At 35.3% G+C, this 23,247-nt stretch overlaps 1 protein-coding gene across 8 annotated transcripts in view; it reads right to left on the bottom strand.

The window, feature by feature from the left end:
* LOC108917842 (probable JmjC domain-containing histone demethylation protein 2C) overlaps positions 1 to 23,247 on the bottom strand; it is a 322,212-nt gene that overhangs the window by 182,491 nt on the left and 116,474 nt on the right. For all 8 annotated transcript variants that reach the window (XM_023455245.1, XM_023455246.1, XM_023455247.1 and 5 more), the window contains 2 exons: positions 17,891 to 17,975; positions 10,821 to 10,918 (listed from right to left, as the gene is read on the bottom strand). In XM_023455245.1, coding sequence (XP_023311013.1) covers positions 10,821 to 10,918; positions 17,891 to 17,975 — 183 coding nt within the window. The remainder of the gene's footprint in view (positions 1 to 10,820; positions 10,919 to 17,890; positions 17,976 to 23,247) is intronic.

The raw sequence follows: 23,247 nt of genomic DNA, 5'->3' as shown, positions 1-23,247 counted from the left end.
AATCAGATTTTTCTTTTCTCAGGCTTACTGGAATTTGAAATAATGGCAGATTTCGTTTGACAAATTTTTTGTCTCTATTGTAAAATGTCGAAACGGGATAAATGCTTTGTAAAATAACTTTGTTAATCCTGGAGGCTTTGAAGTAACCCTACGACCTTTGAGTGACCTTGGTATGAGCCCAACAGATTTGCAAGTACTTTAAACTGGAGAAAACGCAATTTAAAGTAATTTCAAGTTTATTAGAGACTATTTCACTTTCAAGTCATAGAGGTTCCTTTGAATACAAATTTATTTTCAAGGTCATAGTGCTCATTACAAGCGCAAGAAAATATTTTAAGTAAAACAACTTTATATTTTAAATAATTTAAAAAACAGTGGAAAATTTAAGGACAAAATGGGCTATTTCTTCAAAACCCTCACAAGGCTGACTAAGACGACAGACAAGGGCCTAGCTGCCTGGATGTCTAGCGACATAGTTTGAATGTGGGTGACATGTAACATACAAAATTGCTGGATTTTGCTGGTTGGGGCTTTAGCCATACTGAGACCTACATTTAATAATTTTCCGAATTGAAAAACTTTTTTTTTCAAATTAAATGACCCATATTAATTGCAATTGGTGAATGCAAAATTGAATGCCCTTTCGACTGATATCAGGTTGTCCATACCTATCTTTAACAGTTTTCCAGAAAAATCAGGTTCTTTTCTAACGTCCGAAAAAGTAGCTAAGTAGCAGTGTCAAGAAGGCCTTGCAAAACCACTTTTCTCTCACATTTTATCAGGCCTGGGACTGACAGTGTCAATATTTACTGGTATGTTTAAAAAGTGGTTTGACAAACAAAAATAAACCACTAACAACGACTAAAACAAAACGCAAAACGAAACAAACTTAAACTCGGAACACAACAAGGGGAAGAATACTTAGACCGCTGATTTACATCAATTGCTCGAAGTGTCCTCCGTTTTGATTAATACACGAATTCGCTTTTTAAAAGGCTGTTCAACATTGGCCTGGCGTAATTTTTTGAAATGCTACTGTAATGCGCTGCCACATATTTTCCGCGGTAGTTGGTGGCGTAACGTAAACTTTGCTTTTTATAAATCCCCATAAAAAGAAGTCGCAAGTTGTCATATCTGGACACCTTGAAGGCCAACTCACTGGTCCCCCGCGCCCAATCCATTTGTTGGGAAAAGTTTCGTGTAAAAACTGACGAACCGCAGCAGTATTGTGAGGTGGAGCACCATCATGCTGCATCCACATTCTTCGATGTGTAGCTAACGGAATGTCGCGTAATAAATCTTCTAGAGTGTTTGTTAAAAAGTTTAAATAAACTGCTCCAGTTAGATGCTGGTAAAAAACGAATGGTCGAATGACATGGGTTCCCTAAATTGCTCCCCACACGTTCAAAGATCATCGCTGGCTTGTTAAATCATCTTGATTTAACATCTCAAGTGTCCACTGACAAAACTCCAGTCTCCGTTGAAAGCCTACTTTTAGTAACTCTTGGTGTAAGTGGATGCGATAAGGATGTGATGTGCTGTGCTTTTGTAAAACCCTATGTATCGACGTTGTACTAATACAATTGCAAGGCCTTCTTGACGCTGTTACATAACTACTTTTTCGGACTTTAGAAAAGGACCTGATTTTTTCTTTACATGGCCGACATGATTCCAGGCGACTTCTCCGTGGAAACGACCCGATTGGGCGCTCGTCGCAGGAAAATTCGGTTTCGTTTACCGAAAGTGGCGCCGTAACCGTGCTTTCCTAGCGGTAATAGAGAGGCCCATTGTTCTCCGTAATAAGAATGTCACCTGGACCGTAAACCTGCATGCCTTTCCACTGTTGCGGCGCGTATCTCGAGGTCAGATCGTAGACCGCCTGCATAATAAATATACACTCACACACACGCATACACACAGGCGAAGATAAGCATCCGAGGCGCATAAATATCCCTATAAATAGCGAGTGAAATATTTCCTCATATTCCAACTAATAAAATAAAGCGAAATAGAACGCCGCGGCAGAGCCGGGAATAGAACGATTTTGTGTATCATATCGGATGTGGAGAACTAGGGCTATTAGCATTCCACTTCAGTGTTTATGTTGTTTTTTTTTAATGTGTTAATACCTTCGAAACGGCAGGTACCGTTCCCGCTTTTTATTTATGGATGGGGGGTCTGGCTAGGTTCAAGACGTCCCAGGGGTTCGCTTGTTTATTGTGAAGCGGAAGCATGTCGAAATCGATCATTTACATGTGAAAATAGATGGTGATAAATTATTACTAACCTGCCGGGGAGATGTTCAAGGTCGTGTTATACTGTGAATAATTCAAAAGGAAATAAATAGAGTTGCTTCAGCCATGCCATGACCCGACATAATTATAATGGTCTGGGTATTAAATTATTTAAACTTTATTGTTAATAGAAATATGTAAATGAAGTGAAAGTCGTCGGTAGCTGTAATTGTTTAATTATTTAAAAAATACGGACAGGGACTAAAGACGTATTTAACAGGAATATAAAATTTGGATGTTAAGTTTTAAGTTTAAATAATGCACTTTAAGTCCATTGGTATATATACAGGTTCGATTATCTCCTAAAGTAAGATAGCTATCGAAAAATCAGAAGACACAAACGTTTTGGGATTTTTAAAAATCTATTACAAAAATCCCAAAAACTATGTCTTTTGATTTTTTGATAGCTAAGTATCTTACTTTAGGAGATAATCGACCGTTTGTGAAAGTGAAAGCATTAAAGGTGAGTGAAATTATTGAGTACATTTTCACTCAATATTAGGCATTTTGATTTTCCTCATTTGTGAATATATTTAAACTAAAACTCTTAACGTAAACTCGTTATTTGGTGCACTTGTACCTAAATCAGAGTAAATGTCCTCATTACTGAGTAAGTTTAAATGTGTATTAATTTCGAGTAATTTGAATGGCTTCGAGAATATGGCATCACTTACAAATTGCTTCTGTACTCTCGACCACAGTTGATAGGGGCCCGTTAGATGCTCCAGAAAAGCGTGATCGCCAGGAGAACAGGTCTTAGCCGGCGGCGGCGGCGGATCTCAGCTAGCGGGTCTCAGCCAGGACAGGAGGCCCCGCGAAGTGAATCAATTTCAACACTGTATATCCTAACTAATAATTTATGAGTGATTTATTTTAGCACTCAATACTTAGTTAATTAAAAACCAAGTATGAGTGAACAATGACTCAATAATAGTTAAATTTAAATCACATTAGCGAAAAAGTCAACTCTAAATACTCTAAATTGGTTTTATATACTCAGAGAATAGAGTCAAAAAACGCTCAATTGATAATACAAGTAATTCTTAAACCAGCGACATTCGTATAAGGCCTGATGAGCTCAAACATAATATTTTGATGTCTAGTTGACCCATTCTTTTTGACTCACCCTGTATAATATATAACCTTATATCACTGAATTCGTCTTTAGAAAGTGTATTTATATCTATAATATAGAACGTTCTATTAAAAAAAAGTCGGTAATGTTATAGGTTTGCCAAACATGACTCAAAAATATAGAAAATATGCGGAAAAGTGACAATTTCTATTTACTAATTGACCTGTTTCAGCGATATTTTAAAATTTCTACTGGAAAAAAATATGAATTTCGTTCCATCATTTTGGGACACACTATATAGTTATTATTCATACATCTGGCAGTTCCTCGTAAAAAAACGAAGTTGCCTCACCCTGTACCACCAATTTTACACGCATACGTCAAGTGGAACTCTCGGAACCGTTCTACCTGTTAGGGCATTAAACAGACACATGGTGTCTTATCCGAAACGTCAAGTCATCCCTCGGAATGTTTTTGTAGGGTCCGGGACCGTGTACCTGCCACGCCGGGAGACCTTGACCCTCGTCAGAGGGCCCCGAGAACGAGGCGGGCCCGGGGACGCCAAATTAAATGCTTTTATGGTCCTGTACGGGTAGGAAAACGAAATGGAGCTATTATTTATTAATTAGAGGCGGACTCGGTCCCGCAAACCCCGTTAAAACGTTTCTGAAAACGTAAAAGTGCTCCCGGAAATACGAAAATAATAATTTCAGTTAATTAGTTTCGAGCCAGATGCAACTGTTTTGAAACGGTGTAATTATTGCTTGTTTTAGAAAAACGTAATAGAAACGCTTCTGTCTGTGTAACAACAAAAAAAGAAATAAAACCAATTTGTGGTTTACCAATTTTATTACAGTAATATACTGAGTGGCAGCAAAAACATTATTCTCCTCGATTTTTTTTTAAGAAATAATTGTTTGTTTCTGTACTACATGTATTACAAGTATAAGTGTTTCACTTATAAAGGCAGAGGTTTGTAAAAAAACATTATTTGCACTTCTTGCATTGAAAGCGCTATTTTAAGCTTTAAAGTGTCAATTTAATTCGGGTAAAATTTCACCCATTTCTGTGTTGTTTAATTCCAGAGAGACAAAGTGCAAAAAGCGTATCTCAAGGCTAAGTGTCTGTTAATTCCTCGAGGATAAAACAAACTTCTCTTTGTGATTAAAAGATTATTCCCTAATTTCAGAAAGTAAAGTTAATCTCTGGAAATAAGTGCATAAAATGGTGACTCAGACTTAAATGCCGTTTTTTAATTCCTTCGAGAAACAAACTTCGTCTTCTGATCAAATTATTTTCTAGTTTCAAGAAGCAAAGTGGTACCTTTAATTCCAAAAAGACAACGTGCAAAAACAGTGTATTTGATACCTAAGTGTTAATTTTAATCTCAGAGACAATCTGCAAAATACAGCGTATATGATACTTTAGGCTTAAGTGCCTTATTTAATCCCAAGTGCCACTTTTAACCCCAAGTGTCACTTTTAATCCCAAGTGTCACTTTTAATCCCAAGTGTCACTTTTAATCCCAAGTGTCACTTTTAATCCCCAAGTGTCACTTTTAATACCAAGGACAAAGTGCAGAAATATTATGACTGATACCTCAAGACTTAGCTTAAATGAGTTTTTAAATTCCTTTGGGAACTGTCGCAGACAAACATCGTCTTCTGATTAAATTATGATCTTGTTCCAAGAAATAAAGTGTTACCTTTAATTGCAAAGAGACAACGTGCAAAAACAGCGAATTTGATTGCTAAGCGTCAATTTTAATCTCAGGGACAATATGCAAAAATAGCATATATGATACTGTCTTATTTAATCCCCAAGTGTCATTTTTAATTAAGGACTAAGTGCAGATGTAACATATATTAAGACAACCTTAAGTCTTAATATATGTTAGATCTGCCCCCCTCTGGCGATTGTTGCAAACAAATTTCGCTTTAAAAATTAAAATATGCACTTTATTATCTTAGCATTTAATACGTTATAGGTAAAGTTTTAGTCTATTATGGAATAAAGTGTAGATTTTAATCTTTGGGGATTAAATTTACTGCCGCTATACTCCTTAGTCTCAGTAAAGCGTCAGTTTTAATACCCGAGGTACAAAGTACACAAGGTGGCAATATACAGTTAGGGATTAGAAGTTGCACTAGATACATTGTTATTGTTTTGCACTTCGTATAATGAAATTATTGTCTTAATTCCTTCTGTTATGCAACAAAGTGCCGCACTTAATCCCTGAGGGATTAAATTCAATTCGCCCCTGACACTAAAACATGCTGCAGCTTTGCCTTTTCAATAATTTTATTACCCACATAAAACACTATTATTCATAATGGCCACATAGAAAGACCGATGATAATCTGTAGGTCACTGGTCACTGCTCTCTCGAAACCGACCCGTTCCTCGGTCGTCGCTAATAGAGCTCTAAACAGGTGTAACGGTACATCCATCCACACCGAGGCGAAAGAAGAAAGGTCGACGACCCGCGATGGGACTGTACATCCAGTGGCCGCAACTTATTTAAGAGTTAGACAAGTGCAATACTCGCAAAAAGCCGTTTTTTTCCTAGTTGACGAGGACGGATGGGCATCGCGAGGAAAAAAATCGTGGCTAACGGTAGTGGAACTGAAAACAAATAACACCAGAAGATATTTATATGACAAGACGGTATAAGATCTAGGATTTAAGGTACTGGAGTGTTTTTCAACTTTTTTACCGAGTCACAAAACGAAATTGGGTTAAAAAATATGAGACCTGTATTTTTTTCATATTGACTCATTTCTTGGACGTTTTTTTTTTCAAAAAACGCGAACCCTGCCGTTACAAAGCAAAATAGATCTATTCATCCAAAAAAATAATGATACACCCTCCCTTCCTCACACGTTTATTGAATTTTTTGCCATGCTGGCTTCGGAACAAGAGATATAGGTATTACAAATTGTGGTAACGGTAATTAGTGATTGCTATCTCAGAGATCTGGCAACGCAGAGGCGGCAACTTTCTCGCCGCCATGTTATGTTAATGCTGACAGGCGCACAGGAAGCCGCTTGCGAGTGCGTTTAATTTCTCAAGACACTTTCATCGCAGGTTTTCCCCTTTTTTTTTAGTTCTTCTCCGCCTTTAGCGGTTTTTATAATGTAACCTAAGGTATACTTTTAATATTCATACACCAAGTAGGATCAATTTAGTTAATTATTAGGTAAATATACAGGGTGTTTGGTAAGTCGTTGCATTCCTTGCTGGAGGTCATAGTACAAGTGATCTGTGATATATTTCTTTAATATACCATATTCCGAAAACGCTTAGTTTCTGATCTACCGGGTGGTAAAGTTTTAATAAAAAAATGAAAGTTTATAAATATTGCGAAAACCGCTCAGAATACTTTAATGAAATTTTACAAGCTATGACAATTAACAACAATACATGTTTCACGATAAAAATATTGTTTTTAGTTTCACCAGTGGAGTGCGCCCAGGCAGTCTTTGGATATTTTTAAAGAAAAAAATGATACGCCACTGATTTTTCTTAAAATAAAAATTATTTTTAAATTCCTTGCTCAATTTGGAAGAGAAAAGGTATCCCGACTGTTTTTCTTATGACGCACCGTTTGCGAGTAAAACAAATAATACGCATGGCGTAATCCGATTTCAATAATTTGCAAAATAGCAGAAATTATGCACTCAGCTTTTTTTTTGTACCAATTTTATTACAAAAAATTATTATTCCTCGCAGTTAACAACATCAGTCTAAAAAACTTTTATCAGTTTTCACTATCTAAACAGAAATTGGCTGTGCACTCTTTTTTGTTACTGTTTGACAAAGTTAATAATAGCTGTCACTTTGAGTGTTTTAGTGTGAAGCAGTTAAGTGCATAATTTCTGCTATTTTTCAAATTATTGTAACCGAGTTATGCCATGCAATAAATCGATTTTATTTTTTTACTCGAAAACGGTGCGTCATAATAAAAACAGTCCAGAAACCTTTTCTCTTCCAAATTGAACAAGGAATTCAAAAACAGTTTTTATTTTAAGAAATATCAGTGCTGTATCATTTTTTTCTTTAATAATATCTAGACATGACTGTGCGCACGCCACTGGTGAAACTGAAAACAATATTTTTATCGTAAAACATGTCTGGCTATTAACTGTCAAAGCCTGTAAAATTTCATTAAAATATTCTGAGCGGTTTCCGCAATATTTATAAATTTGCATTTTTTTATTAAAACTTTAACACCCCCTAGATCGGAAACTAAGCGTTTTCGGAATATGGTATATTAAGGTAATATATCACAATTCGCTTGGACTTGAACCTCCTGCAAGGAATGTATCGACATACCAAACACCCTGTATACAGGGTGTCCGCGTTTTTTGTAGCAAGATTTTCACAACTTGTACTAAAAGTCCTTTAAAAAAAAGTTCATGTAAACATATATGTATAGATGCGTCGTTTTCGATTTACAGAGTGTTCAAGTTTAAAATGAGAATTGATTTTTTATTGGTAAAACGAAAACCCCTTTTTAGACTTTGTTGAAACTTGACAACTTTGTTTGTAATAATAATACTAATTTTCTCACATAATTTAATTTGTCCTATTTTCTCCAGTGGCGTCACAACAAGATACCAGCTTGATAAAAGTAGAAAAAAATATAGTAATGGTATATGGTTTCAAACTTACCAAAAAGCAGTGGCGTACCATATTTTTTTCTATTTTTATCAAGCTGGTATCTTGTTGTGACGCCACTGGAGAAAATAGAACAAATTAAATTATGTGAGAAAATGAGTATTATTATTACAAACAATGTTGCCAAGTTTCAACAGAGTCTAAAAATGGGTTTTCGTTTTACGAATAAAAAATTAATTCCCATTTTAAACTTGAACACTCTGTAAATCGAAAACGACGCATCTATACATATATGTTTACATGAACTTTTTTTTAAATGACTTTTAGTACAAGTTGTGAAAGTCCTGCTACAAAAAACGCGGACACCCTGTATATTACTTTGTTTTTTTTCCGTTACTTAATTTTATTGCAAATAGGTACAATTTTTAATGTTCTGATATTATTATTGAAAATATAATTTTTTAATTTACAGTTATAGTAGGGCTATTGGCGAAGATCTCCATAATAAAAAATGACGTGGAAATTTATTCCTATTTATTATTTGAGAGCGGATTAATAATATATCCAAATAGTTGCTTATAATTTTTATAAAATCTGAATGAAAATCTTGCTCGTGAAAGTTTTTCTATAATATTGTAAGTGCAACTAAAAATTTCCAGCTTTTAGTCGTTTGACCTTGAAAATTTAAAATTTCTTATTTTCTTTCTTGCCCGCCCAGTTAAAAAAGCCACGGGCCTCACCTAATCACGTCACGAGCCGCCACTGCCGTATACTTAATGAATCGATAAAAAATTTACAATTTTCAATTAAAAACCTGTTTCTTGCGTTAAACAATTCGGTATTTAGACAAACCGCCAGCCGATTACCGGGACAGGTTTCGGTCTAGGCGAGGCATGCACGCTCCGCTGTCGCAGTGGAACAGCATCAATTTGTCAAATATCCAGGCTCTCGGTGCCCGTCATTTATCTGGGAATTACCAGTGCCGGCGAACATTAAAATAACAAATGACATCCGAGCCGGGACCCACGCGTGTTTTCGTCTGCCCGCTGCCGCCGCCGACCTTCAGATGTCATTCGCTCGCCTGCCGGGCGAAAAATCGTGGAAGGCGAGCGCGCGATAATTATCGGGAAACAGTGTAAACAACTTTTCAATTTATAGATGCGCCCGGGGGCGGGCCCTCCTCGTGTCTCCCCATCGATTTTCCGAGCATCGGTTCCGCAAATAGTTTTCGGGGAAAGGTCATCCGGCAGCCGGGGCCTTTGTTTGTTCGCCCCCTTCCTGTGCGGGAGCCGTCGGTTTATAGCTCATTACGGATCGCGGTGGGTCGGTCTAGCGCCGCAGATTAATCAAATTACCCACGCCATTATTACCGTCTAGAGAAAACAGGGCTTAAGTGCCCTAATATCGAAGTATTATTCAGTAAGCCCCGGGCCAGATATAGCTTTGGTACTGTTTTTGTCCCGACTTACCAGTACGTTACTTGTATAAGGACTAAAGTGTGTCGTTTAGTCGCTTGAGGGATAAAAATTCACTTTAGTTCCATAGTATCACGGTAATCTTCAATTTCGCGTACTAAAGTGTCCCTAACAAACTAAAATTCACTTTAGTTTCGTCATATGTACATTTCATGTACTAAAGTGTTATTTGACTTTCTATTACGAGGGACACAGTGTAATTTTTACTTTCCAAGGTTTTCTCATGTATTTGTTGTACTTTGTTTGAACTAAAGTGGTCTAAAATACCACGTAAGGACTAAAATTCACTTTAGTTCCATAGTATCACGTTAATCCTCAATTTCGCGTACTAAAGTGTACCTAACAAATTAAAATTCACTTTAGTTTCGTCATATGTACATTTCATGTACTAAAGTATTATTTGAATTTCTATTACGAGGGACACGGTGCAATTTTTAATTTTCAAGGTTTTCTCATATATTCGTTGTACTCTGAACTAAAGTGGGCTAATGTACCACGTAAGGACTAAAATTCACCTTAGTTCCATAGTATCACGTTACTCTTCAATTTCGCGTACTAAAGTGTACCTAACAAACTAAAATTCACTTTAGTTTCGTCATATGTACATTTCATGTACTAAAGTATTATTTGAGTTTCTATTACGAGGGACACTGTGCAATTTTTAATTTTCAAGGTTTTCTCATATATTCGTTGTACTCTGAACTAAAGTGGGCTAATGTACCACGTAAGGACTAAAATTCACCTTAGTTCCATAGTATCACGTTAATCTTCAATTTCGCATACTAAAGTGTACCCAACAAACTAAAATTCACTTTAGTTTCATCATATGTACAGTTCATGTACTAAAGTGTTATTTGAGTTTCTATTACGAGGGACAGTGTAATTTTTAATTTCCAAGGTTTTCTCATATATTTGTTGTATTCTGAACTAAAGTGGGCTAAAGTACCACGTAAGGACTAAAATTCACCTCAGTTCCATAGTATTACGTTACTCTTCAATTTCGCGTACTAAAGTGTACCTAACAAACTAAAATTCACTTTAGTTTCGTCATATGTACATTTCATGTACTAAAGTGTTATTTGAGTTTCTATTACGAGGGACACAATTTTTAATGTTCAAGGTTTTCTATATTTTTTGTTGTACTCTCTTTGAACTAAAGTGGGCTAAAGCACCACGTAAAAACTAAAGTTCAGTTTAGTTCCATTGTAGACAGGTAACAATTTTTGAAATTAGTGGATCAAAGTGTTACTTCAGTTTCGGTTGTTAAGAATTAATGCCAAACACATTTTCTTACGCTTTTTTTGACATAGTAATTTCGTTTTAAAAAAAATCAGCAAACAGAGTTAAAATACTCACTTGGTGTATTGTTTGAGAGGTCTGGTGTAGAAAGACTGAGGATCTGGACCTCCTCGGAGTGATTCCTACGTTTTCTCCTCGCATAATCGACTCTACCACTGAAAAAAAAATGTCAAGTATTGTATACGCTAATATAAAATAATGTATATTTCAGAGAGGTGATTGGTTTAAATTTGCGCACAGAAAATAAAAAAATTAACGAAAAATACATATACAGGGTATTCCGCCTAAGAGGGATTCTGCTGTAACTCTGCAACTGGAAAATTTATAAAAAAAAAATGGTTTTAATAAAAGTTGTCTGGAATCGTGTGGGCCATGTACAAAAAATATGTTTAGCTTTATAAGGTGTTTGTTCCATTTTATTAAAACCATTTTTTTATAAATTTTACAGTTACAGAGTTACAGGAAAGTCCCTCTTAGGTGGAATACCCTGTATAAATGTGTCCCATATATACATTTTTCGTTTGGGTTCCAACAAATGGATGTGATCTGCATCTAAACAGCAAACTCATAAAAAAATAAAAAGTTTTCCAAAGCTCCTTTTCATAGAAATGTCGATAAATAATTATGCAAATACGTAATGCATATGCTAATATTTCCAAACAATAAATAGCAAAACACATAAACAACGTAGGCGTAGTTGACCTCAAATACGCTTAAACAGGAATGTTGACAATATGCACAACAAACAAGAAACACACGTTGTCTGGCATTCTCCAAATTGGAATTATTATTGGCAGTCGTAAAATAAATAAAATTCAAATTAAGTAAACACAACAAGAAAAGGCTGTGACTGTATATAAAAATATTAATCTGTTATTTGGGTGAAGAATTATGATCCTTTTAATTATTATTGTTCTGAAATGTTTGACTTTCAATCAAGTTAAAAATGTTTGATAGTGATTACAGCCACGGATATGAGATTTAAAATATCTAGTGTTAGGAAAAATACCAAGTGAAACGGCTTGGCATATGGGGTTTGCTATCTCCCACAAGAGTATAGGTACAGGTACAGGTTCATAATAATTGTGGATGGATGAAAAAATAAAACCTTTTATTGCACAGGCGCTTATATAAACCAATTTTTTACATTGTAAATTGCGTAAAATGTTTGGACACGATGGTAGATGCAAAATGTAAACGAATTTTGTCGATAAGGTCCATTATTCCAAAGACCCTCTAGGTAAGAAATAAAAAATACGTCTCTGTGTTCCTGGCCACTCGACAACATCCGAATTTGCATTTCTTCTGTAACATTCATCAGTCGCCGGATCGACAGCTGCTCAGAAAGGGGCATTGACTGTTCCATGAATAAATTTAAATAAATTTGGCATTCCGATGATAAATAATATATACCGTAACGGGGGGCATTAAAAAAGTTTCGCTCGGTCCTAAGCTCCCGCTTAATCACTTTCTTGGGTTCGCGTATCTCGACTAAATATAAATGGGCTTAACTGTATAATTATGGCGTGGGTGTTGTAATTTTTTAACCGTTTTTTTCCCGTCGGATTATAGAAGGTGAGGGAAAACAGAGACCACCAGTATTTTCGTATTTTCCTTTCCCGAAAAAATTCAAAAAAAAATTCTTGGAATAATTGAACCCAGTAGACTGAGGTCTGTTTTTCACCAAACTTCAAAGATATAAGATACGTGATATCTTTATGAATATATTTTTAACCAAAACCGCTTGTTTTAAAAACTAGATTTGAATTTGTGTCACTAAAATGTAATTATACGGCTTTGTAACGTGTATAACTTGTTTATAAGTAACTGTAACAGTAGCCTAAAACAAATATTTCGATAACAGCGTTGTTGTTCGAAATCCAAATATATTTTCAAGGTTATCAGGAAAAAATTTCAATTATGACATAAATATTATGGTAAATTCGCCCCAGAAATATACATCTACATTGAATGAGAAGTATGCTGGACTGACTTTCTATTAAAACAAAAAAACGGTTATGAAAACTTTATTTATTGGTTACCATAGGCAAATCAATAGAGGTTTTGTTAGTGACAAAAGTACTAGTAGCAAACGGACTGTGCCATCATATAAAAGACAGTCTGTCTTATATGTTTCCTACTCTAATTTACCATTAACTAATTTAATTTTTTATAAACATTTTTACGCAAAAAACGCATTTTTTAAAGTTTTTTGCTTATAAAGCGTAAACTAACGAAGCAATCTGAATGCTATTGGAGACAATCGAAATACGAATAAAACGAGAGGTCGATAATATGATTTTAAAAACCAACCAATACGGTCCTGTACAGTGAAAATTGTGAGACTTAGACCCTTGCTATATAAGGCAATTCTGAATTATTTATTGGGTTCTATTTGTGGTTAAAGTTTGATTCACTCGAAAAAATTAAAAAATTGCAATTGTGCCAAAACTAATGGTCCGACAGGGCCTTCTTTGTTCACACTTTAAAGTACATACAGGTTCGGAAAGTACCGATGGTCCATCTGCCGTTACGTGAGAGCGATAAAGTAAGACATAGAAATCCATGCACACAAATAAGATCCACTTTTTATTTGTGGAAGGGCGAAATGGGCGGTGACTATTAGACGCCTTCATTATAGCCATCTTTCTCTATCGCACGGATTTCTATGACTTACTTTATCGCTCTCACGTAACGGCAGATGGACCATTGGTACTTTCCGACCCTGTATAATTAATTGACTAGGTACTTTTGTGTACAGGGTCAGCTCTACAACTTAAAAAATGGCAGAGTATTGAATTAAAAAAAAAGAAAAATTTTCCGATTTTTCCTAGTTTTCTTCCTTTCTAATTATTCAATCGGATCGATCTCGTTTTATTCGTATTTCGATTCTCTACAAATTTTCTCTTTATAGCATTCAGATTGTTTCGTTAGTTTATGTTTTATAAGCAAAAAACTAAAAAAAAATCGTGTTTTTTCAAAAAAAGTTATATAAAAAATTTATTCATTAATGGTAAATTGGAGTAGGAAACACATAAGCATGAAGCGGCCCAAAAAGACGATTATTTTTTCGTGTCTTGTGAAAATATGTTATCATGTTTATCATGTTTTAAGAGCCCCCTCAAAAAATCAACTCAAANTGAATTTTTTTTAAATTTTTTTTCTCGTTATTTTATCATTTTCTAGGTTGAAAAAAAATTCGATTCTGAAAATTTCAAATAGATATTTTAATTTCTAAAAGTCACTCATAATTATTTTAATTTTCAAAGTAGTGTACGTTTTCGAGCGACCTCTAAATAAAAGATATTAACGAACTAATAATTTTTTTTCATTGAATTTGATGAACAAAAGAATAGAAACAAATCGCGAGACACTTTAAATTTTAAAAAATTAATTCTCGAGAAATTTTTTAAGTGTCTCGTGTCTATTATTTTGTTCATCAAATTCAATAAAAAAAATATATTAGTTCGTTCATATTTATTTTTAGAAGTCGCTCGAAAACATTTTTTTTCAACCTAGAACATGATAAAATATCTAGAAAAAATTAAAAAAAAAATCTATTTTTGACGATTTTGGAAATTTTAAAAAATCTTGAGCGACCTCTAAAAAAATTTTTTTTTGAGCCGATTGTTTGAGGGGGCTCTTAAAACATGATAAACTAACATATTTTCACAAGAGATACGAAAAAAAAATTATCGTGTTTTTTGGGCCACCCTAATAAGCATACACATTATATCTAGACTTTTTTTTCTTTTATATGATGGCACTAGTATTTTCACAAAATCACTGATTTAATGTTCTATTAATTGGCCTAAAAAATAAAACGCAATACTTTAAAATAATTGGAACTCCCAGCCTGGCAAATAAAGGTCGACCAGCTTATCTGTGTTGTAAGATTTGTTGACGTTCATGTTTGTATTTTAATCGACTGAAAACGGACTGGTAAATAAATTATTATTATTCGCTGCGAAACGTATCGGTTCAAGGAAATCAAGCCGGCTATGGAAGAAATATGCGAACGCCCGGGGCCGAGACAGAAATTTCCATTCATTAATAAAACCGAGTCGAGTTTATATTCGGGTTTTATTATCGGCCGGAATTTAAACTTTGAGCTCGCACGAAATAATTCAGAAAGTAAATAAGGAACCGGTTATAGTCGGGGATGATGCAAGCGTCGTTACATAAATATTGAGATTTAATAGATAGCTAAAATGCACAGTCGCGTAAAATACGTTATTTGACATTTATACGCGGCCTCCGGTTAAGAATAATCCTGGAATGCCGACCAGCGCGAATAGCGTCGATCTGAGGACGGACCGGTGTGAGGTTGGCAGCCAAAAGTTAGCAGCTAAAGAACCCCGCACGGAATCAATGGAAAATGGGCCCCAGTGATCCTATGAATAGTTTCAGAGATAAAAAGTGATTTTTGCTGTAGGCCTGAGTAAGCCTCACGAAGTTTCAAGTTGATGGACTCTAAAACTGAGGCATGTAATGAATTTTGACAGTACCTGACCTCCAGGTGACCTTACATAGCTAAGCTACCCCCGAATTAAGGTTCAGCGATCACAAAAGCATTGTACCTACTGGCCAAAATTCATTACATGCCTCAGTTTTTGAATCCAGGAACTTCGTGAAGCTTACTCAGGCCTACAGCCAGAATAACTGAATCACCCTGTATATTGTGGGTAAAAATATTTATAAAGAGCGCAGAGAATGGAAAAGCTATGTAGCAATCGTTACAAGTTCAACTGGGGCGAGTTTTAAACCCGATTAATTTTCTATTTAAGTTGCACAGATGCATAAATTAAAAGGTGAACAAAAACCCAACGCGCGACCCACTTATCCACCGCGGCTAGCCTCGAACTGGCGTATTTATTTGTGTTTTTAATCGAAAAGCGTGTTCGCTGTACGAGACCCGTTTTTTAATCACACCGGAGTGCAAAAATTGCGCCTGCTTTAATATTTATGACATGAAAGTTGCATTAGAATAAGCTGTAGCGTTTGTTAAACCGTTCGCGCTGATATTCAATTTAGTAGAACGGAAAAACATAGGTTCGTTTTAAGGTTTCAGATAACGTTTATCGTTATTTAAATATAACACACACCGATACGGAACATGCGAGAAATAATTAATTGAAAACGGTTTTCGGAAATAACCATACGCGCTACTGGAATTTCGTACAATAAATTTCATTGACCCCAAAGTCGAGAGGGTTTAAGTCAGGCGATCGCAGTGGCCATGCTACAGGTTATGTTCGTCCAATCCATTGCACTTCTTGAATTTGAAACTAGCCATCACGGTTGACTAACTTTTCCGAGGTGGAACGAAAGGGCAAAGAAGGGACAATTAAAATCGGCGCCGCGACTCCAACTTCCCAACTCCGGTTTGGCCTTATACACTGCAGTAACTGTATTAATAAAAGTTTGATGTTATGATGTAAAAACTTCCAGCGGGGCGAGAATCAATTGGCAAACTTGGTAAAAGTTGCAAAAAGTTTTCAACTGGGAGAGAAAACTAATTTCAACTGCGTGGAAGTTCTGGAGTTCCAGCGGAGAGTTCGGCGGAGGGAAACTTTCGCAGGAGAGATGAATATTAAACCTTTGTGATGGGTGGAAACAAGTTCAACAAGTTTACCAACTCGGGAAAGATAAAAGAACCCTAATTCCGTGTAATTTTAATTTCCATTTAGAACTAAAATTACTTTTGGGAACTCGTTTGTGTGCCAATCGATTTTCCACCGAGGGAATTTACTAGCGGCATTATAGAGTTGGTCATAAGGAACTCGCCCTGCATCAAAAAATTAAAACTTCAATCTTATGTGAATAGTACATACGCGGTACATAAGTCTTCTAATGCTAGTGTCACACAGAGCATTATAATCTATGTTCGCAACAATTTAGAAACGGCCAAAATTACAACTATAAATAGCACTACAGTAACAGCTGTATTTACCACAAACTACGCGTACTAAAAATTACTAGTGGTACTTTATACTATTGTTTAATGCTACGGCCACACAATTATGCTAGCTATGTTCGCTATACATGATGAAAATGGTGAATATTCAGTCCACACAGAGCAATATACTAGCTATCTTCGCTAGACACGTTGAAAACAATCAATATTACAACCATGTAGTAGTGTTTGCCATTCTCGTTTAATGTTAGACTGCACAGAACGCTAGGTTAACTATGTTCGCTATACCCGTTGAAAACAGCCAATAATACGAACATGCAAAGTAGCTATGTTCGCTATACGCGATGAGAACGATGAGAACGACCACGTAGCTGTGTTCGCTAATCTCGTTCCGTGTATTAAAAATAGTCGATTAAAGCTAAGACCACACACGCGCTATGCTATCTATGTTCGTAATATACATTGAAACAGCCAATAATTACGGCCAAGTAAAGCACAATGTTAATTGTGTTTGCTCTTCTAGCCATTTTTATTAAACATAGCTACTACTGTTTAAGCGCTATGTTCGATATGCGATCGTGCATAGCAAGATGTGCTAGTTGTATTCGCTATGCTCGTGATGTTTATTAAAAACAGCCACAGTTTTAAACAGACGTAGCTATAAACAGCATCGCTACAAAACCAATACAAAAATCCTTGTTCTTTATTAGCTCATAGGTGTTTTAAAATGTCTGTCAGTTCTAACTATATCAAAATAGCATATCCATTTAGTATTTTTATTAGACATAGCCAACGTAACGTTTATGTCACACCTTATGATAAGATGCTTCTTTTTTAAAAGTAATTACTGTTTAAAATTAGTCGAATTGTTGCTGTAGATGGGTGATTTTTCTTTCAAATTGGCAATAGTAAAGTTATTGGCCATACGCTAATGGAAATATATTTTTAGACTATCTCTTTATCAAGGAATAAACAATCAACATTAAAAACATCCGGTTTAATAAAAAGCCAGTTAAAATTCCATTTCGCGTATTTTTTTACGGAATTTTTCCATCAAGAATCCATCAACGAAAATATTGACACAGACCGGAATGCTAATATTTATATCGTTATATGCGAAAACAAATGAGAAAAATATACAAGCCAGTAATTAGTAACAATTTGAAGTTATATTTAAAAAAAACTTAAATTAAATTGTCTTTTATCTTACCTCCATCTCCAATGAGCCTCATTTGCACCAATGCAGGATCTTCATTGTGTTCCTCCAGAACTGTATCGTCCGTAACTGTCAGGTCCTAAAACAAATAAAAAAAATAGTAATTAATAACATTTCTACCATCATTGTTTGTCGAATAGGAAGCACAATCATGACAAGTTTGTGCCGATTTGTTATTTCCGCGGACGGTGTTTTACTTGTTCTGTTAGTGTATTTATTATACAGGATGTTAAAAAAAGAGTGTAAAATATTTAAGGAGGTAATAGTATGAACCAAAATAAGCAGAAAAGTCTCAATAAACATGGGTCCGCAAAGTAACGGTTGCGGAGATATGGAATGTTTTATGTTTTTTAGCCCCTTTTTTTATTTTGCAAAAAAATGTTTAGTGAAATACGTACGTATTTGACAGTTGTTCTCAGTGCACAAGTTTTCTTTCGCTATGGCTGGTTACTCTAACGCAGAATTAACAGACATGCATTTCATNTATATTATAAACAAACGCGTTATGAATGTTGACATTCTTATAGGCCAGAATTTTACTGAGTTAAAGGACGTTCATTATGAGAAATTAATTGGTTTATTACGATTTAGTTCTAGGTCATTATTATGCTGCTTACCGCTGCGACAACAAATAATCGAAAGGCTTATTTTGACGCAAAGCGACCACCAGCAAATTACCAGGTGGGTTACCCGGTTCTTTTAAAAATGACTTCTTCTCCTGCTACAGGTAGTAGCCAAAAATTATTGCCAAAGTGGAGAGGTCCATACAGGGTGTCTAAAGTATTAGAACATGACAGATATGAAGTTCGAGATATTCCACGAATGTTGAGGTCACAGATTCCCTATACTGGAGTGGCCGGAGTAGTCAACATGAAACCTTGGATTCACCTTTATTATTTCTAATACTTCAGGTAACGCTAAGTAGGTACACTGAGGGGTATAGTGAGCTACTTCGATTCTCGGAGTAAGCATTGAGTAAAAGGTAAATAAAAACTTTTTATTCAATGGAGCAGGGTTTTAGACCCAGTTACTCGAGTGAGACCTCAGGGTCTGTGCCAGACGAGAATGGTTGAGGCCTGTCCCCCTCAGCGGCGAAAGGCGGTGGGGTAGTGGTTAGCTGCCCAGAATTACCGGAGGTGGGGTTGGTGGTTAGCCGCCCAGATTCACCCGTACCTTTCGCGTGGGCCCATAATTAGATTTAAGTAGGTAGTTAGGGTGGCGAGAGGCGGTGGGGTAGTGGTTAGCTACCCAGAATTACCGGTAGTGGGGTGGTGGTTAGCCGCCCAGATTCACTCATACCTCTCGCGAGGGATTAGCCCATAGTCTTTAGCTGATAGGTAGCTCTTAAGTAACTAGGTAGTCATGATAACACAAAACAAGTACTAATATTTATAACATAAAATAACAATAATCGTTACGCCCATTACTAATAGATTTTCTTATGTAGGTTCAGTGCTGGAGTAGGGACACTCCAGGTGTCAGGAAAGGCCGAATGTTATCAACTTTTGGGGTTCCGGCTTAGACCGACGCTGAGTGAGCAGCGTAAGCGATGATGTCATTTGGCCAGGGCCAGTGCTGAGCTTGCAGAATTGGGCGCGGGATATCAACATCGGGACGATATACCATATACTCTTTCTCGATCTGCCGAAGAAAGTAGATGCTAACGTTATAACTTCAGTTTATTAAGAAATATTATTTATAATTAAATTTTGTAAAATAAAAGTTGTTTACATTTGTGAGCTGGCAACAATATAAACACAAATTTATTCTCCTGAAACAACTGGCACGGTGAACCACTGCCGCGGCAAAGCCGCTGATGTACGTCCAGGTTTTTTTTTACGAAAACTGCACTCTGCATAATGTTACACGTACTCCTAGTCATAACACAGGCCCGCAATAAATATTTAAAAACGCCGGGACGAGCGGTGATTTTATTTTAGCGCTTTACATCCCGTAAATCAAAATATTAATGGTGGAATTTTGCCAGCGGAGTTTACAAACACATAAATTCGTCGGCGACCGTAAAAATACCGGATTTATATTTACGCCGGCATGTAAATAAACTGGAGTATCGAGGATTTTTTTAAAGTTGTTAATTAAATCGGTGTTTATTATTTTCCGCGTGCTTTATGTCGATCTCTGGGCACCGCGGCAATAAAACAGAGTGTCTTACTTTTACAGCGATGTTTCATTTCAATTCTCCAAAAACATTTCTGACATATATCAAACACAAAAATACATCTAATTGATTAACAGGGCATTTAATCCCAAGAATTTAAAAGACAAACCCTCGGGATTGCAGAATTTCTTCGTTTAAATTATAATAAAAAATTGCACAAGCATTAGGTTCTTTTTACCCGAGAACAAAGAGGGCAAGTTAAAAATTCCTGGCTAAGGAAGTGAAGGCATTTCTCTAATATCAGTAGTTAGGAGGCTTGAGTGTGTATCTTTTGCATACTTAGAGTTTTTGGTATCGAAGAATATTGTTAGGTTTTATTTGATAGGAATTTTAGGAAAATGTTTACCTTAATAGACCAATCTGTCGAAGTATTCCACTTCTTGGATGTAAGAAGGGGCAAGCTAATATTTGCTGAAATACCTTAAGTACATCTCACATAATAAAAGTGTAGATTCCTAGATCTGGGCGAGGTCCGGAACATTTTGAAAATTACAAAAATATTTAAAAAATTTTAAAAAATACCTATTTATCTGAATTTGCACATATTTTGTTATAAAGTTTATTATTTATGCATTAAATATACCTACTGTATATTTTACCCTATACCCTATACAATAAGCATTTTTTCAATGAAAAAAATTGTTTACGTATATATTTCAACACTGAATATGAATGTATTAAGTTATAATTATTACAATTATTTAAATAACTTTTGTTTAACAAATTAAACAAATTTATTAGGAAATTAAGTGAACTAATTTAATTTAATTAACTAAATTAATTAAATTTTTGTTAAATACGGATAAAATTAAGAAAAAATAGTACTTAAAATTTATAACTTAAAAAAAAACTAAATTCCAAATTGATAAATGTAATCTAACTGTTTAAAAATAAAAAAAGTATTAACTTCAAAAATTTACTGTGGCCGTCCTAATCAACCAATTTCAAATTTTCAAAAACCATTTGAAAGGTTGAGCGGTCTTTTCTATGTGAAAAAATTTTCAAGTATCTAGATGCTTTATTTGAGGCTGTGCAATATTTTTAAAATTAGAAAATTTTATTTCAAAATTTTTTTCAAAAAATTGTTTTACGAAAACTATCGAACCCCCATTTTAATTAAATTTAGTGTGTTGTTTTTTTATCCTCTAAAGTTTTTTTTACCGAAGTTAGAATACCCTCGGAGCAATTAAAATATTTTAAAACATTTAGCCAAAAAAACTTTATTATTTTTCATCAATTATTACTATTTTGCAACATCGGTAATAAATTTAAACTTTTTTTCTCTATAATATTCTTCCAAAATGCATACGTTCCAAGAAATAAGTAAAAAAAACTGAGATAAATTAGGATTTTTTTAAAATTTTTGCATTCCTGAAAACGTTCTGGGCCTCGCCCAGGTCTAGGGATTTATTATGTGAGTTGTATTGAAGGTAATCCAGAAAAAATTTTCTTGCCCCCTCTCACATCCACCTCAAAACACATCCGCCCTGGTCTTCAAAAATAAAGTACAAATTACTTGATTGTCTTGATAATAAATTGACGGCCATTCGTGAATACGAAGAGAGATTCTCATCAAAGATCCGCAACGTCTACATATACCGATCACCGCGACCAGCGAAATCACGAATTTCAGCCGGCATCAATTAACCGTTATCTCAACCGATAAAGCATCGATTATTGACTAAACTCTGATTAAAATCTATTTGCTTTGCAGAAATATGTCACTGCGCGTCCCATCTGCAAACAACATTCTATTGTGCAACTCGGATAAGGCTTATCGCTGTTTAAACAAATAGTACGTATGGAAAAAAACATGTAAGTAACATCTGTTCGTGAAAGCCCGCATGAAGTGCTTTTTGAAATACAAGTGGACCCGTGTTAGAATGGGAGCCGAGTGATCGGATCTGACATTTCTGGTTTTTTTTATGGTTCTATGAGAACAGGGCCTATTGCGGCTAATAAGACAAGGGTTATAATCAAGGTCTGTAATAGGAGCCTATTTTCTCTATCAAGAGAGACGTTGTCTACAAAAACAATTAAATTTGAGCGAATATCAAAATTTCAAAGCAAAAGAGTGTATTTCGAGCACACATAATTTCGTTGAGAAACCAGGCAGACCGAAAGGTATGCGTAAACAGTTTTCTATTTATTTTTGCAACTAGGTTTACTTAGATCTGTTCAATTTAATTTGGGCAGTCACACGGTACTTTCCGACTCGTTTTGCATCGAACATAAACGAGATTATTTTAAATGTTTATTTGTTCACTACCAAAACTTGTAATGTTTGCGTATAGCAGAAGTCGCTTCACTGTTACGTGAGATGAGTCATCCATTAAATTTCTGCCGTAGCAAGTGGATAGTTGCACGTGTCGTACGTCAGGTGGCACCATCCTACTGGAAACCACGTCATCCAAATCCATGCCATCCAAATAGTTCAATAGCATCTCTCGATATGGTTGTCCATTAACAGTCAGATCGTTTCTAGTCTCACTTTCAAAAAATAACGAATCAATCACCGAGCTATCGTAAAATCCACACCACACTGTCACTCTTTGTGACTACAGTGGTCGTTCCTCCCTTTAAATTGTTATATTTGTGTAACACTTGTTTATTTTTCAAGTATTGTAATAATAGGAATGAATATATATTTTATTATGAAGTGAAAACTATCGTGGTTGCTTTGAATCAAACCTCAGCTACTCACACGGAATGCGCCAGCCAATTGTTTATTTGCCCTTGAGATAATGTAATGTATTTATTTGTTTTTATTGACAGAACAGTAACTTTGTTATTTGTTTCATCTGGCGAATAACCCGGCTGTTGTCGAGATAAACTGCTTTATGATGACCCATGTATAAAAGGTAACAATACCAATAATAACATCTAATTTCCATTTGCTTGCTTTTTTAGTGTGTTTTGTTTCAAAGATTTTGCTTAATCAATCTTCAAAATTCTTCAAAGGCATTCTAAAATACTGGAATAAACAAAATGAATGGAGAAAGATTCGAATAAGGCATGCTGGGCTCTTCATCCCGTCTTGAAATCAGGGATCTCCAATTATCCCTGTATAAAACAAAATCCAATATTTCGTTTATTTCCTAATTGTGAGAAGCGTGCGCTAAAAATAGTCCCGTAACGTTAATTTGATTTGGAGAGCGCCTCGCCTTCCGTC

This window comes from Anoplophora glabripennis, unplaced genomic scaffold, assembly GCF_000390285.2.
Source record: "Anoplophora glabripennis isolate ALB-LARVAE unplaced genomic scaffold, Agla_2.0 scaffold17, whole genome shotgun sequence".
NCBI classification, from domain to species: domain Eukaryota; kingdom Metazoa; phylum Arthropoda; class Insecta; order Coleoptera; family Cerambycidae; genus Anoplophora; species Anoplophora glabripennis.
Note: the sequence above shows the minus strand (reverse complement) of the source record. Positions and strands in the feature narration are given on the sequence as shown.